The sequence below is a fragment of the Callorhinus ursinus genome, unplaced genomic scaffold, assembly GCF_003265705.2.
Source record: "Callorhinus ursinus isolate GAN/ISIS: 27379988/994484 unplaced genomic scaffold, GSC_fseal_2.0 scaffold108, whole genome shotgun sequence".
In the NCBI taxonomy this organism is placed as follows: domain Eukaryota; kingdom Metazoa; phylum Chordata; class Mammalia; order Carnivora; family Otariidae; genus Callorhinus; species Callorhinus ursinus.
This window is the reverse complement of record NW_027397170.1, coordinates 752449-777728: the sequence shown is the minus strand read 5'-3', so window position 1 is coordinate 777728 and position 25280 is coordinate 752449. Positions and strand designations below refer to the sequence as shown.

At 46.5% G+C, this 25280-nt stretch overlaps 1 protein-coding gene across 6 annotated transcripts in view; it reads left to right on the top strand.

Annotated features, from left to right (window-relative positions):
• The window catches only part of STAT5B (signal transducer and activator of transcription 5B), a 111293-nt gene that overhangs the window by 83009 nt on the left and 3004 nt on the right, over window positions 1–25280 (top strand). For 3 of the 6 annotated variants that reach the window (XM_073889542.1, XM_025861788.2, XM_073889541.1), the window contains 17 exons: window positions 1873–2009; window positions 4989–5145; window positions 6589–6678; window positions 7815–7989; window positions 10873–11003; window positions 11273–11424; window positions 11888–12043; window positions 12465–12644; window positions 13036–13123; window positions 13202–13324; window positions 13895–13987; window positions 16738–16944; window positions 17736–17830; window positions 17933–18063; window positions 19815–19985; window positions 24649–24700; window positions 25042–25149. In XM_073889542.1, coding sequence (XP_073745643.1) covers window positions 1882–2009; window positions 4989–5145; window positions 6589–6678; window positions 7815–7989; window positions 10873–11003; window positions 11273–11424; window positions 11888–12043; window positions 12465–12644; window positions 13036–13123; window positions 13202–13324; window positions 13895–13987; window positions 16738–16944; window positions 17736–17830; window positions 17933–18063; window positions 19815–19985; window positions 24649–24700; window positions 25042–25149 — 2237 coding nt within the window. In that variant the 5' untranslated portion in view covers window positions 1873–1881. Of the gene's footprint in view, window positions 1–1872; window positions 2010–4726; window positions 4911–4988; window positions 5146–6588; window positions 6679–7814; window positions 7990–10872; window positions 11004–11272; window positions 11425–11887; window positions 12044–12464; window positions 12645–13035; window positions 13124–13201; window positions 13325–13894; window positions 13988–16737; window positions 16945–17735; window positions 17831–17932; window positions 18064–19814; window positions 19994–24648; window positions 24701–25041; window positions 25150–25280 lie in introns of those variants that run through there. The other 3 variants (XM_025861790.2, XM_073889543.1, XM_025861791.2) reach the window with 3 other exon arrangements.

The window sequence follows — 25280 nt, the reverse complement described above, 5'->3', positions numbered from 1 at the left end:
TTTTTTAAGATTTTATTTGTAAGAGAGAGAGCACAAGCAAGGGGAGTGGCAGGCAGAGGGAAAAGCAGGTTCCCTGCTGAGCAAGGAGCCCGATGTGGGACTTGATCCCAAGACATTGGGATCATGACCTGAGCCTAAGGCAGACACTTCACTGACTGAGGCACCCAGGCATCCCAAGATCTTATATATTTGAGAGAGACAGAGCGAGCAAGAGAGAGCGAGCAAGAGAAAGCACAAACGGGGAGGGGCAGAGGGACAAGCAGACTCCCCACTGATCAGGGAGCCTGACACCGGGCTCTATCCCAGGACCCTGGGATCATGATCTGAGCTAAAGGGAGATGCTTAACCGACTGAGCCACCCAAGGGTCCCTGTCAGACAGATTTTTTTTTTTTAAATATGGCCTATAATATCTTTATTTATTTGAAAGAGAGAGAATGAGAGAGACAGAGAGCACATGAGAGTGGGGAGGATCAGAGGGAGAAGCAGACTCCCTGCCGAGCAGGGAGCCCGATGCGGGACTCGATCCCGGGACTCCAGGATCATGACCTGAGCCAAAGGCAGTCGCTTAACCAACTGAGCCACCCAGGCGCCCCCAGACAGATTTTTAAATACTGTAATTTAATAGAAGATTGCTTCATAAATTCCTTAGCAGTAACTCAGAAGGTGAAAGTTGGGGCATTTTTCCAGATAAATCTATGCCCTTCGTTTGTAAAGCATTGCAGCTTAGGTAACTGGCAATAATAATACATAGGGTTCAATTCATGTTTTAAATATTTTCACTTTTCTTTTACTGGGTCTTTTTCAAAACGGCACGTTTATTCCATTTCTAGTCAAAATACCAAATCCAGGGCGCCTGGGTGGCTCAGATGGTTAAGCATCTGCCTTTGGCTCAGGTCATGATCCCAGGGTCCTGGGATCGAGTCCCACATTGGGCTCCCTGCTCCTTGGGAGCCTGCTTCTCCCTCTGCTTCTCTCTCTCTCTCTCTCTCTCCCGCCCTCTTTCTCTCATGAATAAATTAATAAAATCTTTTTTTTTTCCTAAAGATTTTATCTATTTATTCGACAGATAGAGAGACAGCACAAGCAGGCAGAGTGGCAGGCAGAGGGAGAGGGAGAAGCAGGCTCTCCGCCGAGCAGGGAGCCAGACGTGGGGCTCGATCCCAGGACCCTGGGATCATGACCTGAGCCGAAGGCAGCCGCTTAACCGACTGAGCCACCCAGCCGCCCCTAAATAAATACAATCTTTAAAAAAAAAATACCAAATCTAAAACAAGTGCTTTTTTAAAAAGATTTTATTTATTTGAGAGAGAAAGAGCACAAGCAGGGGGAGCAGCAGGCAGAGGAAGAAGCAAGGGAGCCCAATGCGGGGCTTGATCCCAGGACCCTGGGATCATGACCTTAGCCACCCAGGCACCCTAAAGCAAGTGATTTTTTAAAAATTCCTGTGCTAATAATCTTACTGTTAAAATACTGCTTATTGTTACTTCAAGTTTGGAACAAAAGTAAATATGTCTGTGATATCAGAGTTATAGGCAGTTCTTCCCCTAATGCTGGCTTTGTACTTTTACTCGTAGGATTTCAGTATGTCTTACAGTCGGTGCTTCATAGACCAAGTTATATACCTTTCCGTGGCCACACCGGATGTGTACATTTTGAAACATTTTAAAGCTAAAATTCAGTTCCAGAATACTGATCTTTATTCTACCAAGAAGGGCTTAAAAGCATTAAAAGCATTTATCTCTAGGGTTTTTTAATTTTTAATTTTTATTTTTTTTATCTCTAGGTTTTTTAATTGTGAATATTTATTCTAGTGGATTTAAAGGGGGATGGAAAAAAACCCCCACCCAAATCACTGATCGTTTGTTTAACAGATTGAAACCATGGCTGTGTGGATACAAGCCCAGCAACTCCAAGGTGATGCTCTTCATCAGATGCAAGCATTGTATGGTCAGCATTTCCCCATTGAGGTGCGACATTATTTATCCCAGTGGATCGAAAGCCAAGCTTGGTAAGTGAACAGTTTTTTCTATCATATTTAGTGAAGCACAAGCATATTGAAGTTTGATTGGAAGGATAACATGATGGAGGCTTTAAAAATTGTACATTTAAAAAAATTATTATTTTTTAAAAGATTTTATCTTATTTTTTATTTATTTGACAGAGAGACAGCGAGAGAGGGAACACGAGTAGGGGGAGTGGGAGAGAGAGAAGCAGGCTTCCCGCTGAGCAGGGAGCCGGATGCAGGGCTCGATCCCAGGACCGTGGGACCATGACCAGAGCCGAAGGCAGACGCTTAACGACTGAGCCACCCAGCCTCCCTAAAGTTGTACATTTTTGAAAAATGATGTGACCCAGGTTAAAAGTTATTTAACCCTAGCTTAGATTTTAGGGAGATGGAATAATTCTTGGGATTTTTAAAATAGGATTTTTTCCCATTTTATTTTATTTTTTCCTATTTCCCTTTAATAGTAAATTCTGGCTAAAAGCATTAGATCATTGCTGCTAATAAACAACAGTTGAAAAATATGTTTTGAGTGCCTACAGAGTGTAGAATTTATATGAACAGAGTAAAGCCCTTGTTTGTCCACAAAGAATTTAGTGCTTGGTGGGGCAGCTAAGGTATGCATATGCATATCATCTAATAAAATGTATTATTAACAAAGTTAACAATGGAGACATTGGTGTTTTTAAATTTATACATACACATAAAGACCAAAAGACAATACACCAAAATACTAACAATAATTATGTTCCTGGTGGCAGATTTAACAAGCGTGTCTTTACTTTTATTTTCCAAATTACTGTTTGGAAATATACTCAGAGGGAAAATTATTTTTAAATTCTTTCAGCGTTAGTATAATGCAGTAGATTGACAACAGAGCTTTTGAATGGACATTACTATGCACCAGGCTCAGGACCTGCTCTGCTCAGGGCCTGGGAGCATGTTGGGTGGCCAGCAGCCTGTCCTGATCTGACAGGCTCATCAGCTGCTTCAGGCCTCTGCGGGGCTGGCAGGGCGGACAGGGCAGGATCCACCCTAGCAGAGCCCAGGACCGGCGGCTGCTCTGCGACCGTCCGAGCAGGCCTGTGTACCTGTCAGTAAGGCCACCTTGCGGTAGTTGCAGTTGCATGTTCGTAGCAGATTTCTGGTCGGAAGCTAGAGAGCACCAAAGGAAGGCAATTTTCTAGGCAATTAAAAAAAAATCTCAGCCTCGTGTAATGAAGTGAGGGAAAAAAAACATGCTAAACATAAGCACATCAGCTGCACCTTGCTTATTAGCACTTTTCCATTTTATTTTCTGTTTTAATGATTTGGAGAGTTCAGAAAAACATCAGTAGGAAATTTCTGGTGATTTAAATTTTCATTTAGTAGATTCCCCATGTAGTTTCGTACCGAACGAATGTTAAAGGACTTGTGTTGATATCAAGGAAAACCTGAATTTTATTTAGCTTGGTTTTCTTAAGAACATAAAGATTTTAATTTAAAAAGATGTTCAGATCTTCATGTTTAAGCTAAGAAAGCCTTTTTTTTTCCTTTTTAAGTAGAGAATTAAGTTTTCAAGTGCCAGAACCAGTACTTGATTTCTGTGAGTTTTGCAGAGACTGGATCTTCTCGAGAGTGGGTTCCTCAGATGAGGAGCATTAATGCCAGTGGAAACAGAGGTGCAGGGCTGCCCTTCATTCCTCCCATGCTTTTATTTAATACATACTTTATTTAGAACAGAGAGGATACATATTTAAAATTTGGCTTTCTCTACTACCTTCTCAGAGTACAGATGTGGGCATATTATTTGCTGAACTACATTATCATCAGTGTTTTGGCACGCCTGCTTGTGCCTTTGTTTGAAATTAGTTACTAACTGACTTCAGGGGTATAGAGGTGCAGCCTTTTAGCTACCACTAGATCTCTTGTTTGGCTCCAGACCCAGTCAGCAGTAATTGAATGTTATTTCAGTCTGACAGCTGTTTGGTTTCTTCAGTGAGCTGAGTTAAGCAATTTAATACTGCCCAATAGCAATTGTTGCCTAAATTGTTTGAAAAAAGAGAGTTGGCGAGGGGAGTGGGGAAGGAAGGAAGAAATAAAGAAGAGAAGGAAAAGAGGGAGGGAAACTATCCAACCCTCTGTTACCAGTGCAGTGGCTCTGAATTAATATGAAGTCCGTAGAGTGGTTTCTCTGCATCACTGGAAGAGTTAGCCTACAGGTCCCAGATCTGCAACCAGTAATTTATGTAAATACTTGCAGCCACCTTCTGTCTTAATATCTCATTTCCAGGGTTCCTTAGAAATAGCAGTAAGTGTTGTTCCACCTGTCTTTACTTAAGAAATACTCTGTGAGGGGCGCCTGGATGGCTCAGATGGTTGAGCTTCTGTCTCCGGCTCGGGTCATGATCTCAAGGTCCTGGGATCAGCCGCATCCCCCCCCCCACTCCCAGCTCAGCGGGGAGTCTCCTTCTCCCTCTCTCTTTGCCTCCCCCCCTGCGTGTGCTCACTCTCTCTCTCTCTTAAATGAACAAATAAAATCTTTAAAAAAGAAATACTCTGAAATTAGCAACACACAGAACTAGGCAAGGCTGGAAAAAACATGTAGAACATTCTTGACCTTGTGCCCCCTTTCACCCTTGAGGAGTAACTATAAATAGGAAGTTATCAGAGCCCTTGTTTCCTTCAGAGTACACGAAGCACTTTCCTTTTCCCTTCATTTCTAGAAGCAGATAGCATAAGCACCCGAGCAAGTCAGTAGAAGGAAGGAGAAACGGCAGTATATTGTAAAAAAAGGAAATATGCAGTCCACTAAGCTAATTAGTGGATTAAGGATAGATTAATGTAGGCATCTAGTCAATTTGAATTGGATGGTTTCCTAAAATTTGCAGTGAGCATTATGAAGAAATCACTTCAGCTAAAGAAAAGGTATGAATGGTTGAAGCTGCATTTATACAGGCTCATGTGCATGTATGTATACATATGTATGTAATTTTTTTCCCCTAGGGACTCAATAGATCTTGATAATCCACAGGAGAACATTAAGGCCACCCAGCTCCTGGAGGGCCTGGTGCAGGAGCTGCAGAAGAAGGCGGAGCACCAAGTCGGGGAAGATGGGTTCTTACTGAAGATCAAGCTGGGGCACTATGCCACGCAGCTCCAGGTGGGTGTGAATGGTCCAGGTCACACTTAATTCTCTTCCCTCGGAGAGACTCTTCATTTAGTACTTCCCTGGAGCTTTTCTTTCTCTGCTTCAACCCAGTGTTGCTGACTTAACCTCTTAGGTATAAAAAGTTCTTATTGTCTGCCTTTGTGATTGTAGCCTTTTATTTTTAAACTTTTTTTTTAAACAATTTCAAGTTTGTAGGAAGGTGCAGGATTGATGCAAAGAACCCCTACATATGCCCAGATGCACCCATTGTTAATATTTGCTTTATCATATTCTGTCGCTATACACACGTTTTTGTCACTTGAGAGTAAGTTGCATACATCATGTCCCTTTGCCTCTAAGTACTTCAGTGTGCATTTTCTCTACATGGTTATAGCAGTTTTCAACTTCAGTACATGTCACATTGACAAACACTCTTAGGTAATCATATCTATATTTCCATTTGTCAGCTCACTCAATAATATCCTTTATGTCATTTTTTTTTTTCCTTCAGCCCAGGACCACATATTGCATCTGGTTGTCATGTCTCTTTAATCACCTTTAATCTGGAACTGTTTCAACTTTTGTCTTTCATTACATTGGCTTTTTTTTTTAAGATTTTATTTATTTATTATTATTAATTTTTTTAAGATTTTATTTATTTATTTGACAGAGAGAGAGACAGCGAGAGAGGGAACACAAGCAAGGGGAGTGGGAGAGGGAGAAGCAGGCTTCCAGCAGAGCAGGGAGCCCAATGTGGGGCTCGATCCCAGGACCTTGGGATCATGACCTGAGCCAAAGGCAGATGCTCAACAACTGAGCCACCCAGGCGCCCCTAAGATTTTATTTTTAAGTAAGCTCTACTACCCAGTGTGGGGCTTGAACTCAACCTGAGATCAAGAGTTGCATGCTCCACCAACTGAGTCAGCCAGGTGCCCCTGCATTGAAATTTTAAAATAATTCAGCTCATCTATTTTTAAAGATAAAATGGGTTTGTGTGATATCTCCTCCTCATTAGATTCAGGTTACACATCCCTGATCAGAATTTTGAGTAAGTGATGTTGTATCCTTCTCAGGATATCACATCTGGAGACATATACCATCCATGTTCCTGCATTGGTGGTAGTAATTTTGATTACTCAGTCAAGGTGTTGTCCAATTTCTCCTGATGTGGTCCTTTTGAAATTTATGTATCCTTTTTCCAGGAATGATGCCTTAGTACTTTAGGCATGTTAAGAGGCAAGAAATAAAATAATCTTACCTTCTCATTGTAATTGGGTTTCCTATGACATACTTTTCTTGCCCCCACTAGTATTAGAGCAGCAGCATTGCGTGTGATTATGCCATCATGTCTCCAGGAGTCTCCTCCATCATAAAATCTTACCCCTGCTCTGAGGTAGGGTTAGGCCCTATAACATGGTGTGAGACAAAGTGATGTCTGCTGTTGGATTCTTTCAGAACACGTATGACCGCTGTCCCATGGAGCTGGTCCGCTGCATCCGACATATTCTGTACAATGAACAGAGGCTGGTGCGAGAAGCCAACAATGTGAGTGTCCCATGGTGTGGGGAGAGGAGCTGGGAAATCCTTCTCTGGACCCAGCTTGCTTGCTTTCTTCTTTTTTTTTTAAGATTTTATTTATTTATTTATTAGAAAGACAGCGAGAGAGGGAACACAAGCAGGGGGAGTGGAAAAGGGAGAAGCAGGCCTCCTGCCAAGCAGGGAGCCCGATGTGGGGCTCAATCCCAGGACCCCGGGATCATGACCGGAGCTGAAGGCAGACACCCAACAACCGAGTCACTCAGGCGCCCCTGGACCCAGATTTCTTAAGATAATTCAGTGTGCATCTGTTGGTGTCTCTATAAACAGAGCACAAAACAGGGGCACAAACATAATTAGAATGGTCTCTGATCTTATTGATCCATAACCTTGATGAGATTATCACCACCAAACAATGTGGACAAGTGCAAAATAATTTAACCCCAACTGAATGGTTTTTGAGTAAAGGCATGCTCATATTCAGGTGAGATTACTTAAGAAGGATTTCTGCTGAGCCCCCTTTCAGCCAAGTGTTGAGGGAATGGCTGAGACCAGGTCACTTAAATGGCTGGATCCATAAAAGACTTGTTGATGCCTCTCCTGTAACTTCATTTTGGGGTCTCCAGGATGCTGTCTGTGAGAGGTTCAGCCTCTTCCCTCAGTTACGAGAAGGTCTTGAGTGAGGCCACGGATGATGTGTGTTCACACAGCCTTCTTCCACACTGTGTCCCCAGCACCTCACATGGTCCATGGCATTGGATCGGTGAACGAATGTGGAATGAAGCGGTCATCATCTTTAGTAGGCAAATCCAGGTCACTCCTGCATGTGTTGAGTTCTAGTCTCTCCAGAGAGAGCTTAGGTGGACCCTGTTTGGGCGACTCAGGTGGAGGCCAGAGCTACAACAGAAGCTTCTACTGTGCTTTATGAAGTTGTCCTAATCCTCCAGCTCACCTGTTTCCCCTCCTTCTTTCCAACTCCACACCAATTCTGGTAAATGACTATCCTTCCGACTCAAGTTACCCATCTTACTCTAGATTTGGAGTTTGGGGTCTGTAGTATTAGCGTTCCCCGAAGCCTGAGGTTGCCTTCCATCCTCACTGCTCAGCTCACTGCTGCCTGCACTCTCCCCCTGATATGTCCCTAGGGGAGTTCTCCCGCTGGGATCCTGGTTGACACCATGTCCCAGAAACACCTCCAGATCAACCAGACGTTTGAGGAGCTGCGACTGGTCACACAGGACACAGAGAACGAACTGAAGAAGCTTCAGCAGACTCAAGAGTACTTCATCATCCAATATCAGGAGAGCCTGAGGATCCAGGGTGAGGCCCCCACGGCCTGGGCAGTCAGTGTGTGTCATGAGGGCTAGAAGGAAATTCAGGTCAGATTGGAAGAGAACCAGGTTTCTGTTCAGAGGCACTTCCTTTTCTCTGGAGTAGCAGGAATTTGCACTACCTTTGGGGCAGGGAGGAGGAGGCTTAGGAAGGGGAGAGGTCACAAGCTTGCCCTTGGGAAATGTGGGTCTCACTCAGGTTCCCCGCACCCAGGAAGCTCCTGGTCTGTTGGGGACGACATTTCCTCCTGTGGGAAGAAACTCATGGTCTAGGAAAAAACACTTTTGTATGTAATTGGTGTTTCATAAATGCTGCTTTACTGAAATGTTAAATTCTCTATGCAGGCAAAGTATAAGGGCCAAGGGCTGTGTTTGTGATGACAGATGTTTAATGTTTCTTGTGTGGTTATTCAGAGCGGTTGTCCTGGCACAGTGCATGCTCATGTACCTCCCTTAGCCCTTATGGACAAAGCCCCCCTTCCTTGTGTAAATCCTGCAAGGTACTTGGGTACTGAAAACTTCAGCGTGAGGTTATGGAGCCCCGCCGGTGCCCCGTTTTGACCTTGTAAGAATTTGACAGGGTGACTTTCTCCCTGCCAGCATGCCCAGCTGAGAATCTCAGAAAAGCCTCTGCTTGATCAGCCGGCTACGCAGACACATAACTCACCTGTACACAAGTGCTCCTCTAACACCGTGCGGGCTCAGTCTCCTGGCTGTGCGGATATTACTAACTTATAACTCTAGCTTCCTCACTACAATATAAATTCGTTGAGAAGGGATTGGGCCTTCTGTCGCTGCACCCTGACGCTGGCACATTGCCAGAATCATAGTAGGTGCTGAGTAAATGTTGGTGGGATGATTCTAGCATGTCTTCCTCTGAATCCATCTTGGACTGACCCCAGAGAAAGGGTGGCCCTCTTCCTAGATTAGGGAACAGGAGAATTTAGGCTGTTAGTTCTTTTTTTTTTTTTTAACATTTTTATTTGAGAGCGAGAGAGAATGAGGCAGGGGAGGAGCAGAGGGAGAGGGAAAAGCAGACTCCCCACTGAGCACAGAGCCTGACCCGAGGCTCGATCCCAGGACCCAGAGATCAGGACCTGAGCAGAAGTCGCACGCTCTCCTCCGGGCTGTCGGTTCTGCCCCAAGCCTTTGATGGTCGATAGTACTTCCAGTCCTATTCTTGGGTTTTCTGTTTCCGATTTTTGGGTTTGGGTTAGATTCTGCTTTGGGTTTATACCCATCATGCAACGTCAGTTCAGCCTCACTTATCAAGTTCACTTATCGGAAACACAGACTATTGTTCTGTTTGTGCAAGAGAAGGCTCAGCTCCCTCCATGGAGCAGAGAATTGCCCCACACCTCCTGACCTCCTTCCCAGAAGCTTCTGCAAAGTGGCAGGAGAGACCTAAGTGGGTCACTCACATAGGGAGGTTGGGCCCAGGTGGGGGGATCACCGGCACCCCCCTGTGGGTGGCAGGATTTCTGAGGTGGCCTCAGGACTACTCTGCTGTGTGCCACGGCTGGACGGTAGTCTTCTCTCTCAGTCCCCGGCCGTGAGATCAGAACCTTGTATTTCCAGTTCTCTTCTAGTGCTGGGCTTGCCCTGGCTGTCAGGAGTTGCTTTAGTCTGTCCCAGCTTGTGTGTCCATGAGGCAGGGCCTCGGTCGGTGCGACATGGCCCTCGACCACGACAGGCTGATGCTCACATCTCCTTGTCTGAGCCCAGGTGAGGACACTGGGATGTTCAGCAAGGTGATGGGCAGGCCGTCCTAATCCCAGCACGGAGGACAGCGGTTACCTTTGGAGGCAGGGATGGGTTTGCAAGCAGGGAAGGATGTACGGGTGGCCTTCACTGTGGCTTCTTAAGCTGGGTTACTGATAACACAGGCGTTCCTTGCATCAATCTTTCTACCTTCCCTGGGTCTGAAGTATTTCATAATAGATTTTTTGTAGAAGGGTAAGGAGGCCTCCCTGACTCCCTATTCCTGCCATGGATGAGAGTCCCAGCGTGAGTGTGGCGAGAAGCTGCCTCCCTCTCCCCCGCCTTCTTCGTTTGTCCCTGTCTGTCCTTTGTCTGTGCCTCTCTGTCTCCTTCCGGTTGGTCAGCCGAGTTCACGGTCACCTGACCTGGACAAACCAACACGTTAGGCCCCCGCCAGCACCTAGAGAAACCCCTTGTTGCAGAGAAGAGGCTGCTGGGCTCTGGGGGCGGGACAGAGCCTACGGGGCGGGGGCTCCCCTGAGGAGGCCCTGCCATGTGGGGTGGGACTGAGCAGCTGCTGGTCTCTGTCACCCTTTAACCCGCCCCGGAAGCCACTCCCCAGGAAGGACTAACTCTCACCTAGAGCGCCCGCGTGCCGGGAGGTTCCTTGAGCCCTTTGTGGATCATCACTTCCTTACTCCTCAGCGACCCACTGAGGCAGGGGCCGAGATTCTCCCCTTCTGCACATGGGCAGACTGAGGCCCCGAAGAGTGAAATGATTTGCCCGAGTTCCCCCAGTTAGTAAACGGTGAGGGCCCACACGGAACCAGGCAGCGAGGCTCCACGCTGGACCCCCGTGTGGCGTGGGGAGGTCTGGGCGGGCAGCTGTGCGGACTGAGGTGGGAGGGGAGGCCTCGGGGCAGGATCCTCCTCAGCTGTGCCCTCAGGCTTCCGTCTGCACACTCCCTGAAGGGGAGATCAAAGTCGAGAGGCCAGGGCCAGAGCCCGCTCACGTCTGGCACCCTTGGCTGCTAGAACCCCAAGTTGCCGTTGGTCAGGTGTTGGGCAGCCCCTTGAGGGTCTTGCCTCCCAAAGAGGTGTGTGTGTTCCACTGGGCTTCCTGCAGGGAGCTGGGGGATGATGATCACAGGTGTCCCGTCCCCCCCTCTAGCTCAGTTTGGCGGGCTGGCCCAGCTGAGTCCCCAGGAGCGGCTGAGCCGGGAGACGGCCCTCCAGCAGAAGCAGGTGTCCCTGGAGGCCTGGCTGCAGCGCGAGGCCCAGACACTGCAGCAGTACCGCGTGGTAAGGGGCATCTGCGTCCTCCCCTCCCACGCTCGGAGGCCCACATCCCGAGCCGTCCGGGGTGCCCGAGAGAGGGCTAGGGCCAGGGAGAGAGCGGGCCCCAGGAGAGCTGGAGGCCAGATCCCTCTTTCCTGTGGGGGGCACGTGAGGCAGTGCAGGTTTGGGAGAGGGGAGGGCCTGTGCCCGGGGCCTGGTCCCCAGCCCTGCCTCCCGAGTGAGGGCTGTTCTCTGGGAGCCCAGAAGGGCCTGCTCTCCCCGCCTGCCTTCAGGAGCTGGCCGAGAAGCACCAGAAGACCCTGCAGCTGCTGCGGAAGCAGCAGACCATCATTCTGGACGACGAGCTGATCCAGTGGAAGCGGCGGCAGCAGCTGGCCGGGAACGGAGGGCCCCCCGAGGGCAGCCTGGACGTGCTGCAGTCCTGGTAATGGTGTATGGGGGGCGGCCTGGGGGGGCAGGAGCGCCACCACCAGCTGCTCCTGCCGCCGCCCGCGTTTCCCCGAGCAGCTGGCTCGCGCTGGCCCGTAGCGAGGCTTCCTTCACCGGGGCTTCTGGCTCCTGAGGCTGACCTGGGGGCCCCCATCGTGTGCCACCTGCCCAGGAAGGGAGTCCCTGTGCTGGGGAGGGGGGCAGGGCTGGGTGTGCAGAGTGACCCTCAGGCGGAGTGGAGCCGGGTCAGGGGTGCTGCCCCGCGCCCCCGTGTTCCTGCCAGGCGGGGTGCTCTGCTCTGCTCCGTGGGCAGGAGCAGCGGCTCAGGTGCAGAGCCTTCCAGGGTGAGGGTGGAGCTGGGTCTTGGGGCGTTCTCCCCAGACTGGAGCCCCTCGGCCTCGAGCCTGGGGGGCGGGGTGACGCCGTTGTCCTCCCGGTGGCCTGGGCCTCCCGTGCAGGTGTGAGAAGTTGGCCGAGATCATCTGGCAGAACCGGCAGCAGATCCGCAGGGCTGAGCACCTCTGTCAGCAGCTGCCCATCCCCGGCCCAGTGGAAGAGATGCTGGCTGAGGTCAATGCCACCATCACAGACATCATCTCAGCCCTGGTGACCAGGTGACTGCTGCCTCCGGCCACGCCCGGCCCCCGGGTGGTTGCACTGGGGGAGGCAGGGTGCTTTGCCCACCGGGGTAGCCGCGGGCGGAGGTGGGGGCTCTCATTGGAGTCCTTGTCTCCTTTGTCTCGGGCCCCCATCCCCCTCTGTCCTCAGTGGCAACGGCTGCTTGGTGTTGACCTTGCCCAGTGCGTGTTGTGGGCGCTCCGCGGACTGCCCTTGTCCCCCCACAGCCTGTGTCGGCTGCCCAGTCATGTCACTGCCTCCCCTCCCACCACCTCCTCTGACTCTCAGGGGCCTCCCTGGGCACAGGAGCTGTGCCGTGCGCCCTTCCTTTGCCTCCTGAGCCCCGGTGGCCTCCCCACGTGGGAGGGGAGGCCTGAGCCGGCGCCATGTGTGGTCTGGTCACTTGTGTCCCCGCAGCACCTTCATCATTGAGAAGCAGCCCCCTCAGGTCCTGAAGACCCAGACCAAGTTTGCAGCGACGGTGCGCCTGCTGGTGGGTGGGAAGCTGAACGTGCACATGAACCCCCCCCAGGTGAAGGCCACCATCATCAGCGAGCAGCAGGCCAAGTCGCTGCTCAAGAACGAGAACACCCGCAAGTACGTGGGCCCCTGTCCCTCATGTCTGCCTCTTTCCTCCAGTCCTTAGAACAGGATCAAAATGCTCCAGCCTCCTATGCAGCACTCTGGATGCTGCTATTCATTGTAGGAGCCCCGTTAGACCTCTGGCCTCTTCTGGATCTCAGAGAAAGAATGTGAGGCCTTCTGTGGAAAAAGTACATGATTTCGTCCATTTAGTAGGAATACATCCAAGAAAATTTATTTTATTTAATGTATGTGTATATCCTGTATATTTTACGCAGCTAACATTTCCTCTAAATGGCATCCATTTTTACAACCTTCTTTATTGGGTCCCCCCTGATATATTTTCTGCCCCACATTTACTGAGACACCGCGTGGGTCTAGGGTCGAGTCTCTCTCTGCTCTGCAGTGACTACAGTGGCGAGATCCTGAACAACTGCTGTGTGATGGAGTATCACCAGGCCACCTGCACCCTCAGCGCGCACTTCCGGAACATGGTGAGGATGGGAGAAGAAAAGAACAAATCTTCCCTCGTTGTTTGAGGGGTCTAACCCCTTAATTTGTCTCCTTTGCAGTCCCTGAAACGAATTAAGAGGTCAGACCGTCGTGGAGCAGAGTCAGTGACAGAAGAAAAATTTACAATCCTGTTTGAATCACAGTTCAGTGTTGGTGGAAATGAGCTGGTTTTTCAAGTCAAGGTAAAGCCCTCCCTCAGCTGTGGGTGGGTGGGGTGTGTGTGTGTGTGTGTGTGTGTGTCGCGCGCACGCACTTTGTATCACAAAAGAATTGTTTTGATCACATAGTGTCTCAACTGTCAGTGGACGGAAAGTGGGAGACCTCATCCTTAAAACTATGTGTCTTAGATTCTCTTAAGATCTTTAATAACAAGCAGTTAGCAAATTGAAATAGCTGGAGGTACAGGTAGGAACGAATCAAGGAAACATCACTCTGGATGAATTGAATAACAGTTGTACTAAGTTTAAGACATTTGTTACTTGCTATTTTTTCCTAGAAATATCTCCATACTCTTTCTCTTTTCTCTCTTGTTCTCCCTTTGAGAAACTTACTACATCCTTCAGAAATATCTAAGCAACATCTCTTAAAATATCTAAAATTTCTAAGATTGCACCACTGTGAAGAGTCCCATGATTCCTGGAGCCATTCAGATTTTACTGAAACTTGAAGAGAAAATGAGTGTGTTGTGATAAAAAGAGCAAGAGAGGAACGTGTCGCTCTTGGCGCTCAGCCCTTCTCTTTTCTCTTTCTAGACCCTGTCCCTCCCGGTGGTGGTGATCGTCCATGGTAGCCAGGACAACAATGCGACGGCCACCGTTCTCTGGGACAATGCTTTTGCAGAGCCTGTGAGTGGACTCCCTGGGCCTGTGGGTCTCAAGATTCTGATGCTCATGTCATGAATCTCTTTCATGTGTTCTCCCCCAGAAAAGCATAGAAAAGTGTACTTTTTGGGAGGCAGAGTAGAGAGCATGTGGAGAATGGAAAGAGCGTGGGCTTGGAGTCCAGCCAAGGGTTAAACTCACGCCCTGCCATTTCCTCAACATTGTGACCACGGGAACTTCACTTTCTCTCTTTGAGCCGAAGTTTCCCTAAGTGTCTACACCACAGAGATAATAGTCCTCCTTAGCGCTGTTAGAAAGATGAAATTAGGTAACATTCAGGGACACCTGGCTGGCACAGTCGGTAGAGCATGCAAGTCTTGATCTCGGGATCATAAATTCAGGTCCCATTTTGGGCGTAGAATTTACTTAAAAAAATAATAAATGAGGGCGCCTGGGTGGCTTAGTCGTTAAGCGTCTGCCTTCGGCTCAGGTCATGATCCCAGGGTCCTGGGATCGAGCCCCACATCAGGCTCCCTGCTCCGTGGGAAGCCTGCTTCTCCCTCTTCCACTCCCCCTGCTTGTGTTCCCTCTCTCGCTGTGTCTCTCTCTGTCAAATAAATAAATAAAATCTTTAAAAAAAAATAAATGAAATTAGGTAACATATAAAATACCAAATGCTTGTCACCTGGTCAATACTTAGTGAATATTCTTTTGAATCCTTGGGTCAGACCATGAATGGAATTTGGAACTCCAGAAGGTAGACCTCTCATGACGTTGCTTATAGTTTAGCAGTTGCTTCCTGCCGTCTTCCCTCCAATAATCGAGGGTGCCATTTAATGTCTTATCCATATTTTAGGTTCTGTGATTCATGCCAACTCTCACGAAGAATGAGATGCTTTGTCTTAGGGAATGAATATGATTTTGTGGACTTATGCATCAAATACTATCTGAATACCACTAGTGTGCACTTGATGAGCATTTTCAAAACATTTCATCAGGAAGAGTTCTAGGTATTACACATTTCCAGGAGCGAGTACTCCATGAAAGCCTGATAAAAGGTTGTGGTTGATATTCAGGGTGTAAAAGTATGTCCTCTCACATGACTCTAATGTTAAGAGTCTCACTGAGTTCTCTCAACAGTCCTCTTTACAGAACAATATTTTTGCTGCAAAGGTGAGATTTATAGCACAAATTCTCCCATGCCCATTCTACAGAGCCTGAGTTTGAGGCTTCTCTTAAAACTGTCTGCCTGCAGCATGCCCTGATAAGCCTCCTGGATAGGATTGCCACCTCTCCTCTCATTCCCCTCCCTCCCTGTCCGCCGAGCTCATTCCTCATGTCACGTTGGCAGCTCTTGCAACATGTCGTTGCTAAATAAATTGCCTAAATTTAGGCAATGCCTAAATAAATAAGCATTTTTAGCATTTTCAGTTGTGTTCATGACTAGTGTACATCTTACTGCTCTTTTAAAATAAGTACTTGTGGGGATTTATTCTACAGATATATTTCCATAAGTGTCAAATGACATGAGTACGTTGCAGCATTGTTTGTAATAACTAAAGATCACTAGGCTGATACACAGATGTCTGTCTGTGGGGGCCTGGCTAACTATAGTATTGTTCTTCCATATTGTGGAATATTTAGCAGCCACAAAAGAACATGTGTTTATGTGCTGATGTAAGGTCTTGCAGATATTAAATGAAAAAAGGGAGAGGTAGGACATGTGGGTTTTATGCTACCATACATATATATATATATATATCATGACCTGAGCCAAAAATCAAGAGTCAGGTGCTTAACCGAGAGAGCCACCCAGGTGCCCCTATTTATATTTTTAAACAGGAAAAGTTATATATATTTCCTGGCATGCATAGATATCTTTGGAGGCATACACAGTAAACTAGATTATATGCTCAGGGCAGAGGAACCAGGCAGCTGGGACGAAGGGTTAAGAAAGCAACTTCATAGGGCGCCTGCATGGCTCAGTCGTTAAGCATCTGCCTTAGACTCAGGTCATGATCCCAGGGTCCTGGGATCGAGCCCCACATCTGGCTCCCTGTTCAGCGGGGAGTCTACTTCTCCTTTTCCCTCTGCTGCTGCTCTCTCTCAAAATCTTAAAAGAAAAGACACTTCACTATATACGCGTCCGTGCTTTTAAATTTTATATTATGTGAAGCAATTGCCTATTCCAAAAATAATTTTTGTAATAATGAAAAAATAGAATGAAGTACCGTGACTGAATGGGATGAAAAACAGTTTATTAAAAATTCATATTGTAACCTGTTTCTCAATAACAAGTGGTCCAATTCAGTTTCCATTCTTCCACATGAGATTTTTTTCACATTGAGCTGGAGTTCAAGGATCACACTTATTGCACACACATGCATGAGTGCATACACAATTCTCTCTGCCTGCAGCTAGAGACTCAGTCTTTCAGATTCTCATTCCCCTGAGCTTACGGTGTAAGAGCCAGACCTTGGTCACGTTTTGTTTCTATGGCTCTTAGAATGTAGGATTAGACTGGAGGTTCAGCAGTTCATTTACAGAACACCATCGATAGCGCGAGGGTACCTTCTAAGTTGTGTGTGAAGAAGGTAAAATGGAACCTTTTCAATCTCAGAGCTGCCTATGTCAAAAAAGTTAAAATTTATCTTCAGGCTCAGCAAGACAAATGTTTGTAACTGCATTGAGCCATCAGTGTTTTCATTTTGTGGGTTGAGTGAATAAATCATGCGACTGTTTTCTCATAAGATTCTGGCTTCTCTCCGTCTCAGGGCAGGGTGCCCTTTGCCGTGCCCGACAAAGTGCTGTGGCCGCAGCTGTGTGAGGCGCTCAACATGAAATTCAAGGCCGAAGTGCAGAGCAACCGGGGCCTGACCAAGGAGAACCTCGTGTTCCTGGCTCAGAAGCTGTTCAACAACAGCAGTGGCCACCTTGAAGACTATAATGGCATGTCCGTGTCCTGGTCCCAGTTCAACAGGGTGAGGGACCCACCACCAGCTGCCCTTAGCTCAGTCCCTCCAAACGGGATGCCTTCCAGAGACTTCCTGCCCTGGGCGTTTGTTCTTCATGACTCTAATAAAATGTGCCCAAAGTAATAGAAAGCTCCTGAATAGATGGATAGGCACATACTTCTTATGTAGAAAATTAGGTCTTTGAATATTTAAGTGAACTGGGCTTTTTGTGCAACTAGTGCATTTTTTTTTTCCTTTATAAAGGAAACAGAGCAAAGCAAATGATAACCTATCTCACAAGAAGTAAAGCTTTTGTGATCAGAAGTCCATGGCTCTTTCCCATGGACTCTCTGATGCTCCCTGCTGTGTAATTCTGCAAGGCCAGGCTACCATGGGACCCTCAGCCCACAAAAGGGAATGCTGATGGAGGAAACCTCTCCTCCAGCATCGGGTAATTGAGATGTCACCCCGTCACATCTTTGACTTTAAACCCAACTTTGTTTCTTTGCGTACACCTCCATCCCCAGGTGTTTTAAATGCCCTAGTTCAAAAACAGCAAAGAACGAGTCAGCCCAGATCGAGGTGAATGTGTTTGTAGCAGGGGCCGCTGGGTATTGGCAATTGCTCTGTTGTATTTTTTCCCTCTTCTCTCTTCCTCTGGACCATTTGGTAAAACTCGGACAAACATGTATATTTGTATGATTCTGACAGTGTAGATGTTTGTTTTCCATTTAATTTTTTTCAGTTTAAGTATATGCAGGCAATATTCTAGGTGTTACTCTGGGCCTTCTTGTGTTCACTGTTCTATCTCCAACCAGGAGAATTTACCAGGACGAAATTACACGTTCTGGCAGTGGTTCGATGGTGTGATGGAAGTGTTAAAAAAACATCTCAAGCCTCATTGGAATGATGGGTGAGAATTGTCATTTCCTAAGTCAGCAATAGAGTATGAAGCTCTTTTTTCCGCTGTTAAGACATCACATCTGTTTCTCCTCCTTTGGCCTTTTTGATCCAGGGCTATTTTGGGTTTCGTGAACAAGCAACAGGCCCATGACCTACTCATTAACAAGCCTGATGGGACCTTCCTGCTGAGATTCAGCGACTCTGAAATTGGCGGCATCACCATTGCTTGGAAGTTTGATTCTCGTAAGTTCCCTCCCTTTTTAGAACATATTTTGGGGTGCCTGGGTGGTTCAGATGGTTAAGCGTTTGCCTTTGGCTCAGGTCATGATCTCTGGGTCCTGGGATCGAGCTCTGCATCAGGCTCCTGGCTCAGCGGGGAGTCTGCTTCCTCTCCCTCTGCACACCCCCTCCCTGTCTCAAATGAATAAATAAAAAATCTTTAAAATATGTATATATATTGGTTATAGTTAGCTGCTTTTGTTGTAAAATTGCTTCAACAAATGATTTATTGAGCACTTATGGGGTCAGTTCTGATGAAGGGCACACAAATGGATCACCATGATGCAGCTGGGGCTGATAAGGCAGCCTGTGTAAAATCATATCATGGGAAACACAGTCACTAATTCTGAGAAACAAACATGTGTAACCCTGAAGTGGCTATCATACAGCATTCTGTCCACAATCTCAGCTGCTTCCCTTTTGAAATGTCTACCTTCTTATTACTGAACTGTGAGCTTATTTCAGTGAAGAGTTACTTGGATGAGTTGGGGGTCATTAGACTGGAAGTAATAATGCTATTTTAATTATTCCTTTATCCTAATCAACGTAAAGGCATGGCCACTGATTATTTCCACCCAGGAACAGTTCTTTCCTCTGATCCTCACAATAAGATAAGAGTAGCTTGCTAGTTTTTTTTTGCAACTTAAAGATACTAACAGCTTTTTATAGCTCTCACGCATCCTCTGTGTGACATGGACGTGCTTCCTGGCTCTCTCATATACTTTTGTACAGGGATCAAGGATTGGGGTCAATAGAACTATTTCTTCTACAGAGGGACTAAAAACCATTTGAACTTGAAACTACCTGAGATCATTGGATCTCTAGGGAAGTGCTATATGCATTACCTGCTTATCTCCCCATGGCTTTTATAAATGACTTGAGCTACAATCTGTGGTAATTTGGTCATTTTTTTTTTTTAAGATTTATTCACATATTGGGGTGCCTGGGTGGCTCAGTTGGTTAAGCGACTGCCTTTGGCTCAGGTCATAATCCCGGAGTCCTGGGATTGAGTTCTGCATTGGGCTTCCTGCTCAGCGGGGAGTCTGCTTCTCCCTCTGACCCTCCCCCACTCTCATGCGTGCTCTCTCTCTCAAATAAATAAAATCTTTAAAAAAAAATTTATTCACATATTTAAGAGAGAGTGGAGAGGAGTAGGGGCAGAGGGAGAGGGAGAGAGAACCCCAAGCAGACTCCCGGCTGAGCGTGGAGCCCAAGCCCTGAGACTGTGGACAGAATGCTGTATGACAGCCCCAATGTGGGGCTCCATCCCATGACCCTGAGATCACAACATGAGCCGGCAATCAAAAGTCAGATGCTTAACCGTTAAGACTGAGCCACCCAGGTGACCTGCAACCTGTGGTTACTTTGTTTGTTTATTTATTTATTTATTTATTTATTATTAATTTTTTTTTTAAGTTTTTATTTACCTTGACAGAGAGCCCAAGCAGGGGGGAACGGTAGGCAGAGGGAGAAGGAAAAGCAGGCTCCCTGCAAAGCAGGGAGCCTGATGTGGGGCTCAATCCCAGGACCCCAGGATCACGACCCGAGCTGAAGACAGTTGCTTAACCAACTGAGCCACCCAGGTGCCCCAACCTGTGGTTATTTTTAAATGGAGATCTTTATTGGGAGAGCTTTGAATTGTAGTATATTTGGGTTTTAAGATTTCCTGTTTAGAAATCGTGCTTAGAATATGATTATTCTGTTTATTGTTCTAGAGGAAAGAATGTTTTGGAACCTGATGCCTTTTACCACCAGAGATTTCTCCATCCGATCCCTGGCCGATCGCTTGGGGGACCTGAATTACCTTATCTACGTGTTTCCTGATCGGCCAAAAGATGAAGTGTACTCCAAATATTACACACCAGTTCCATGCGAGCCTGCCACTGGTAACAATGTTCGCATTCTGATTTGGTTTTGTTGTGATTTTAGTTTTCTTTTAGTTTTGTGTGTGTATGTGTGTCTTTCTGTCTTGCATGAAAACCTACACAATCAGTATTTAGTATTGTTGTGTGAGCATTTTTCAGGGGAGTTGTAAATCCCGGACTGTATTCTTCAGTCATATCTGCTGCTAACCCCAAATATCAAATTGAAGGGAATGAATTGCTTTTATTATTTTTTTTTCAAATTGTTTTTAAAACAAGCTTAGATCAAACAAAATTAGAAAGATAAAATTTGGGGCGCCTGGGTGGCTCAGTTTGTTAAGCGTCTGCCTTCGGCTCAGGTCATGATCTCAGGGTCGTGGGATTGAGCCCCATGTTGGGCTCCCTGCTCAGCGGGGAATCTGTTTCCCCTCTCCTTCTGCTGTTCCCCTGCTTGCTCTCTCTCTCTCTCTCTCAAATAAATAAATAAAATATTTTTTAAAAAAGATAAAATTTGTTTTTCAAAACAGATGGTTTTATTGTTTTCTGATCATAAAAGTATTCTGTATTAATTGTAAAATTTCCAGAAAAGTATGGAAAAGAAAACAGATATCACATAACATCTCTCATCTATATATTAACCACTGTAAAAAATTCGGTGACTATTGTTCCCATCTGTGTAGGTATGTATCCTTCATTCAGTCAGTCACCAGATGCTTGTTAGTACTTCCTGTGTGGAGGTTACAATCTAGTAGTGGAAGGAGGACAACAAACAAATAGATTTATTTAGTGATGGATGCTATGAAGACAAGAAAGCATGGAAAAGAGATAGAGATAGGACAGGGAGGATAGGGGTGGCATTTCCATAGAGTGGTCAGACAAGGTCTCTCCGAGGAGGTGCTGTCAGCACAGAGCTGAAGGAAGTAAGGAGGCTAGCCACACACAGATCTAGACATGGGCGCCTGGGTGGCTCAGTCGTTGGGTGTCTGCCTTCAGCTCAGGTCATGATCCCAGGGTCCTGGGATCGAGTCCCCAGTCGGGCTCCTTGCTCAGCGGGAAGCCTGCTTCTCCCTCTCCATCTGCCTGTCACTCTGCCTACTTGTGCTCTCTCTTCTGTCAAATAAATAAATAAAATCTTTAAAAAGATCTAGACAAAAAACCTTCTAGGTTGAGAGAAGTTTAAAAACCCTGAGGTAGGAGTGAGGTTGGTGTGTTTGAAAGACTCCATGAGGGCCCAGGAGGCTAGAGCTGAATGAGCTGGAAAGAAGGTGTAGGAGGTGATGGCAGAGCAATAGGGAGGCCAGATCGTGTCAGGCTTGGAGTCCAGTAAATGTTTTGGGTCACAGCATATATCATCTTTTGTGATCTGATTTTCTTTCCCCACTTAAAAATGTACCATGGGCAGAGTTGCAGGTCTGTAAATATAATCTTACAACATCACTTTACTGATTGCATAGAATTCCATTGTATGGTGATTTGATGTCAGTTATTTGAGAGACTTAAAATTTAGGTTATTCACAGTTTTCTGTTGTGAAATAATATCAAGATAACCTGGGGCACCTGGTTGGCTCATTCATTAGAGCCTGCAACTCTTGATCTCAAGATCGTGAGTTCAAGCCCCACGTTGGGGGTAGCTTACTAAATACATACATACATACATACATACATACATAAACTAACTGAGATAACCTGGTGCATGCATCCTGTTCAACTATTTCCCTAGGATAAACTCCTAAAGTAGAATTTGTGTCAAAGGGTATATATACCTTTTAAGCTTCTTGACACACATTTACAGAATCGTAATCTGTCCTCACTCCCACAGATGTCTGTTGGAGTACCTGCTCCTCCACCCCCTGCCAATCATAGATTCTGCTCACTGATTTAATGCTTGCCGATCTGACTGGCATAAAAATGTCTTAGTTCTTATTTTCATTTCTTTGATTCTAGGTAAGGTCACAACATCTTTTCATAATATAGTAGTAACTAGAGTAATAATGGCAGCTAACATTTGCTGAGTGCTTACTGTGTGCTGGGCACTTTTCTGAGCACATTTCACGTACTGTCTCATTTAATCCTCAAAACAGGTATGCAAGGTAGGTCCTGTGACTCTCCTCACTTTACATATGAGGATTTGAGGCAAAGAGAAGTGAAATAATTTGCCAAAGTCCACACAGCTAGGAAGTGACCAAACCAGGGTTTGAGCTCAGTCTAAGCTCCAGAGTCTGAATTTCTAACTTCCATATTACTGGCTGTTTATATTTTTTCTGTGAAGTATGTTTATATTCCCTGTTCATTTTTCTTTTGGAGTTCTGTTTTTTCCTAATGATGTCTAAGTATTTTTACATAGTAAATAAGCCTTTTATTATATATGGCAAACATTTTTCTCAGTATGTCATTGTTCTTCTAGCACTGAAGTTTTATTTTGCTAAAGTACAAAACTTGTATTTTCTATACAGCCCAATCCATCAACCTTTTTCCTTTATAGTGTCTGTCTTTTGTATCATGTCTTCCCACTCTGCAATGATGGTTATATTTCCAAGTGGCAAAATAAACCAGAAGTTTTTAGATTTATGTGGTATTTTGTTTTTTTAAATATTTATTTATTTTATGAGAGGGAGCAGGGGAGAGGAGCAGAGGGAGAGGGAGAAAGAGACTCTTGAGCAGACTCCCCCACTGAGTGTGGAGCCCGACTTGGGGCTCGATCCCACAACCCTGTGACCGTGACCTGAGCTGAGATCAAAAGTCGGACACTTAACTGACTGAGCCACCCAGGCGCCCCTAGATTTATGTGGTACTTTGGATTAAACCTATCATTGTTTCTTTTTGTTAGCACAGCTAATCTAGATTTTTAAATCCTATTTTTTACAGCATTTCTTTGGTTTTTATCTTTTCTGCCAATCCATAAAATTCTCTATAAACTATAAAGCACAAAAAGCATGCAGTATTATAAAAAGGTAGCTCCTGACATTTGAAGCCTTAGAAGAAGCTGGTTAGGATAACAAGCAACTTGTGAACCATGTAGCATTTCACTATCTTGGACTATATCACTGACAAGCTCTTCATCCTCCTGACCTTAGTGTCATCTTCATTGTCTAACATTGTTAGGACTATACGTATTCCCATACTCACATAGCCAAGAAACAAGACTTTATTCAACGACTTCAGGCTCACTTAACTGGATTTCCACAGTCATTCTTTTAAAAAGGTAACTACGGCTGACCAGACCACTCTCGGGTTTATCCCCTGACCTCCCACATCCCAGTGGGGACTTGTCGGAGGGTGGAAGAGAGACACACCAGCATTCTTAACCAGCCACGGGGCATGGACAGTACAGGATGAGTGACCATCAGATTACCCCCAAATGCAGAAACCCCAGGGAAACAAAAGAGCACATAGATATTTGAATGATACTCCCTTTCCTAAAAGAGGAGATACTCAAGAGTCAGAGTGACTCCAGGGACCATCAAGTCAAATTCATTCCTCTCTTTGATTTCTCAGTAGAACGCCCTGACAAGTGTTTGTATACCTTCCGCTTAAAGGTCTCCAGTGATGGGAGGGCGCCTGGGTGGCTCAGTCGTTAAGCGTCTGCCTTCGGCTCAGGTCATGATCCTGGGGTCCTGGGATCGAGCCCCGCATCGGGCTCCCTGCTCGGCGGGAAGCCTGCTTCTCCCTCTCCCACTCCCCCTGCTTGTGTTCCCTCTCTCGCTGTGTCTCTCTCTCTGTCAAATAAGTAAATAAAATCTTAAAAAAAAAAAATTAAAAAAAAAAAAAGGTCTCCAGTGATGGGAAATCAGTTCTTCCCAAGACAGCCCATTTCTTTTGTGGGCAGTTCTAATTATGACAACATTCTTCTTTTCTATGATTGAAAATCTGTGGGGCACCCGGGTGGCTCAGTTGTTAAGCATCTGCCTTCGACTCAGGTCATGATCCCGGGGTCCTGGGATCGAGTCCCACATCAGGCTCCCTGCTCCGCGGGAAGCCTGCTTCTCCCTCTCCCACTCCCTCTGCTTGTGTTCCCTCTCTCACTGTGTCTCTCTGTATCAAATAAATAAATAAAATCTTTAAAAAAAAAAAAAAGAAAATTGGTCCTCTTCTGCTCTCCTCCTAATTTTTTTCCCTGGGACACAAAGTAAATCCTGCCACTCTGCTACATCTATAGCTTTAAACTTTTAAGATACTTTTTCTTTTTATACTTACTGTACAATTAATGCTTGGTTTAAATTTGTACTGAAGTATATGTTTTCTGTGGCTTGAAGAATTTATTAACACATCCAAGGCAACTGAGAAGATTTTTTTTTTTTTTTAAGATTTTATTTATTTGACAGACAGCGAGAGAGGGAACACAAGCAGGGGGAGTGGGAGAGGGAGAAGCAGGCTTCCCGCCAAGCAGGGAGCCCGATGCGGGGCTCGATCCCAGGACCCTGGGACCATGACCCGAGCCAAAGGCAGACACCTAACGACTGAGCCACCCAGGCGCCCCTCAGAAGATATTTTAACTTACAGTTTTAGTATTGAGACTTCTTCTAGACCAGGTTCTCCTAACAGATTAAAATATTAAGTGCTTGTATCAGATCCTAAGATAAAATTAGGTGGTTGTGTCCTATCCTGAGAAAAGATGTGATTCTTAAGGGAGATTGTATTTTAATTTCATTGAGAACTTTGGTTCTCATCACCATTCCCCCCTCGGCAGCTAAAGCAGTGGACGGATACGTGAAGCCACAGATCAAGCAAGTGGTCCCTGAGTAAGTACCCAGGGTCCAGCTCTGGTCTCCTCCTGCCTCCTTTCTCTTCCCCTGGTCCCCCTCACCCCTCACCCCTCACTGCTGCCCCTCCCATTCACAGGCCCTCCGTGGCCCAGCCCGTCCTTCCCCCCTGAAGCCTGGCTCAACCCTGGAGAGGGAACTGGGCTTAGTCTCAATGGGACCAGGACTCAGGGCCCCACTCCTGCAGCTGGAGTCCCAGGCCCAGTGGGCACTTTGTCCTTCTATACCCCAAAAAAGGTGTAAAAATGCCCCCTGCCCACCCCTCCCCAAGTCAGCTGCTGCCCGGAGGCCACTGAGGCTCTGTTGTGTTTGTCCTGCAGGTTTGTGAGTGCGTCTGCAGACTCTGCCGGGGCCGGCGCCACCTACATGGACCAGGCCCCTTCCCCAGCCGTGTGCCCCCAGGCTCATTATAACATGTATCCTCAGAAGTAGGTTGTGTTCTCATGGGGCTCCGCGGGAAGGAAGTGGGCACCTGGCCTCAGGCTGGGCCCCGGGAGGGCTGGTGGGCAAGGGGACCCAGAGCTCCTGTAGGTCTGAGACCACCCAGGCCGGGCTCCAG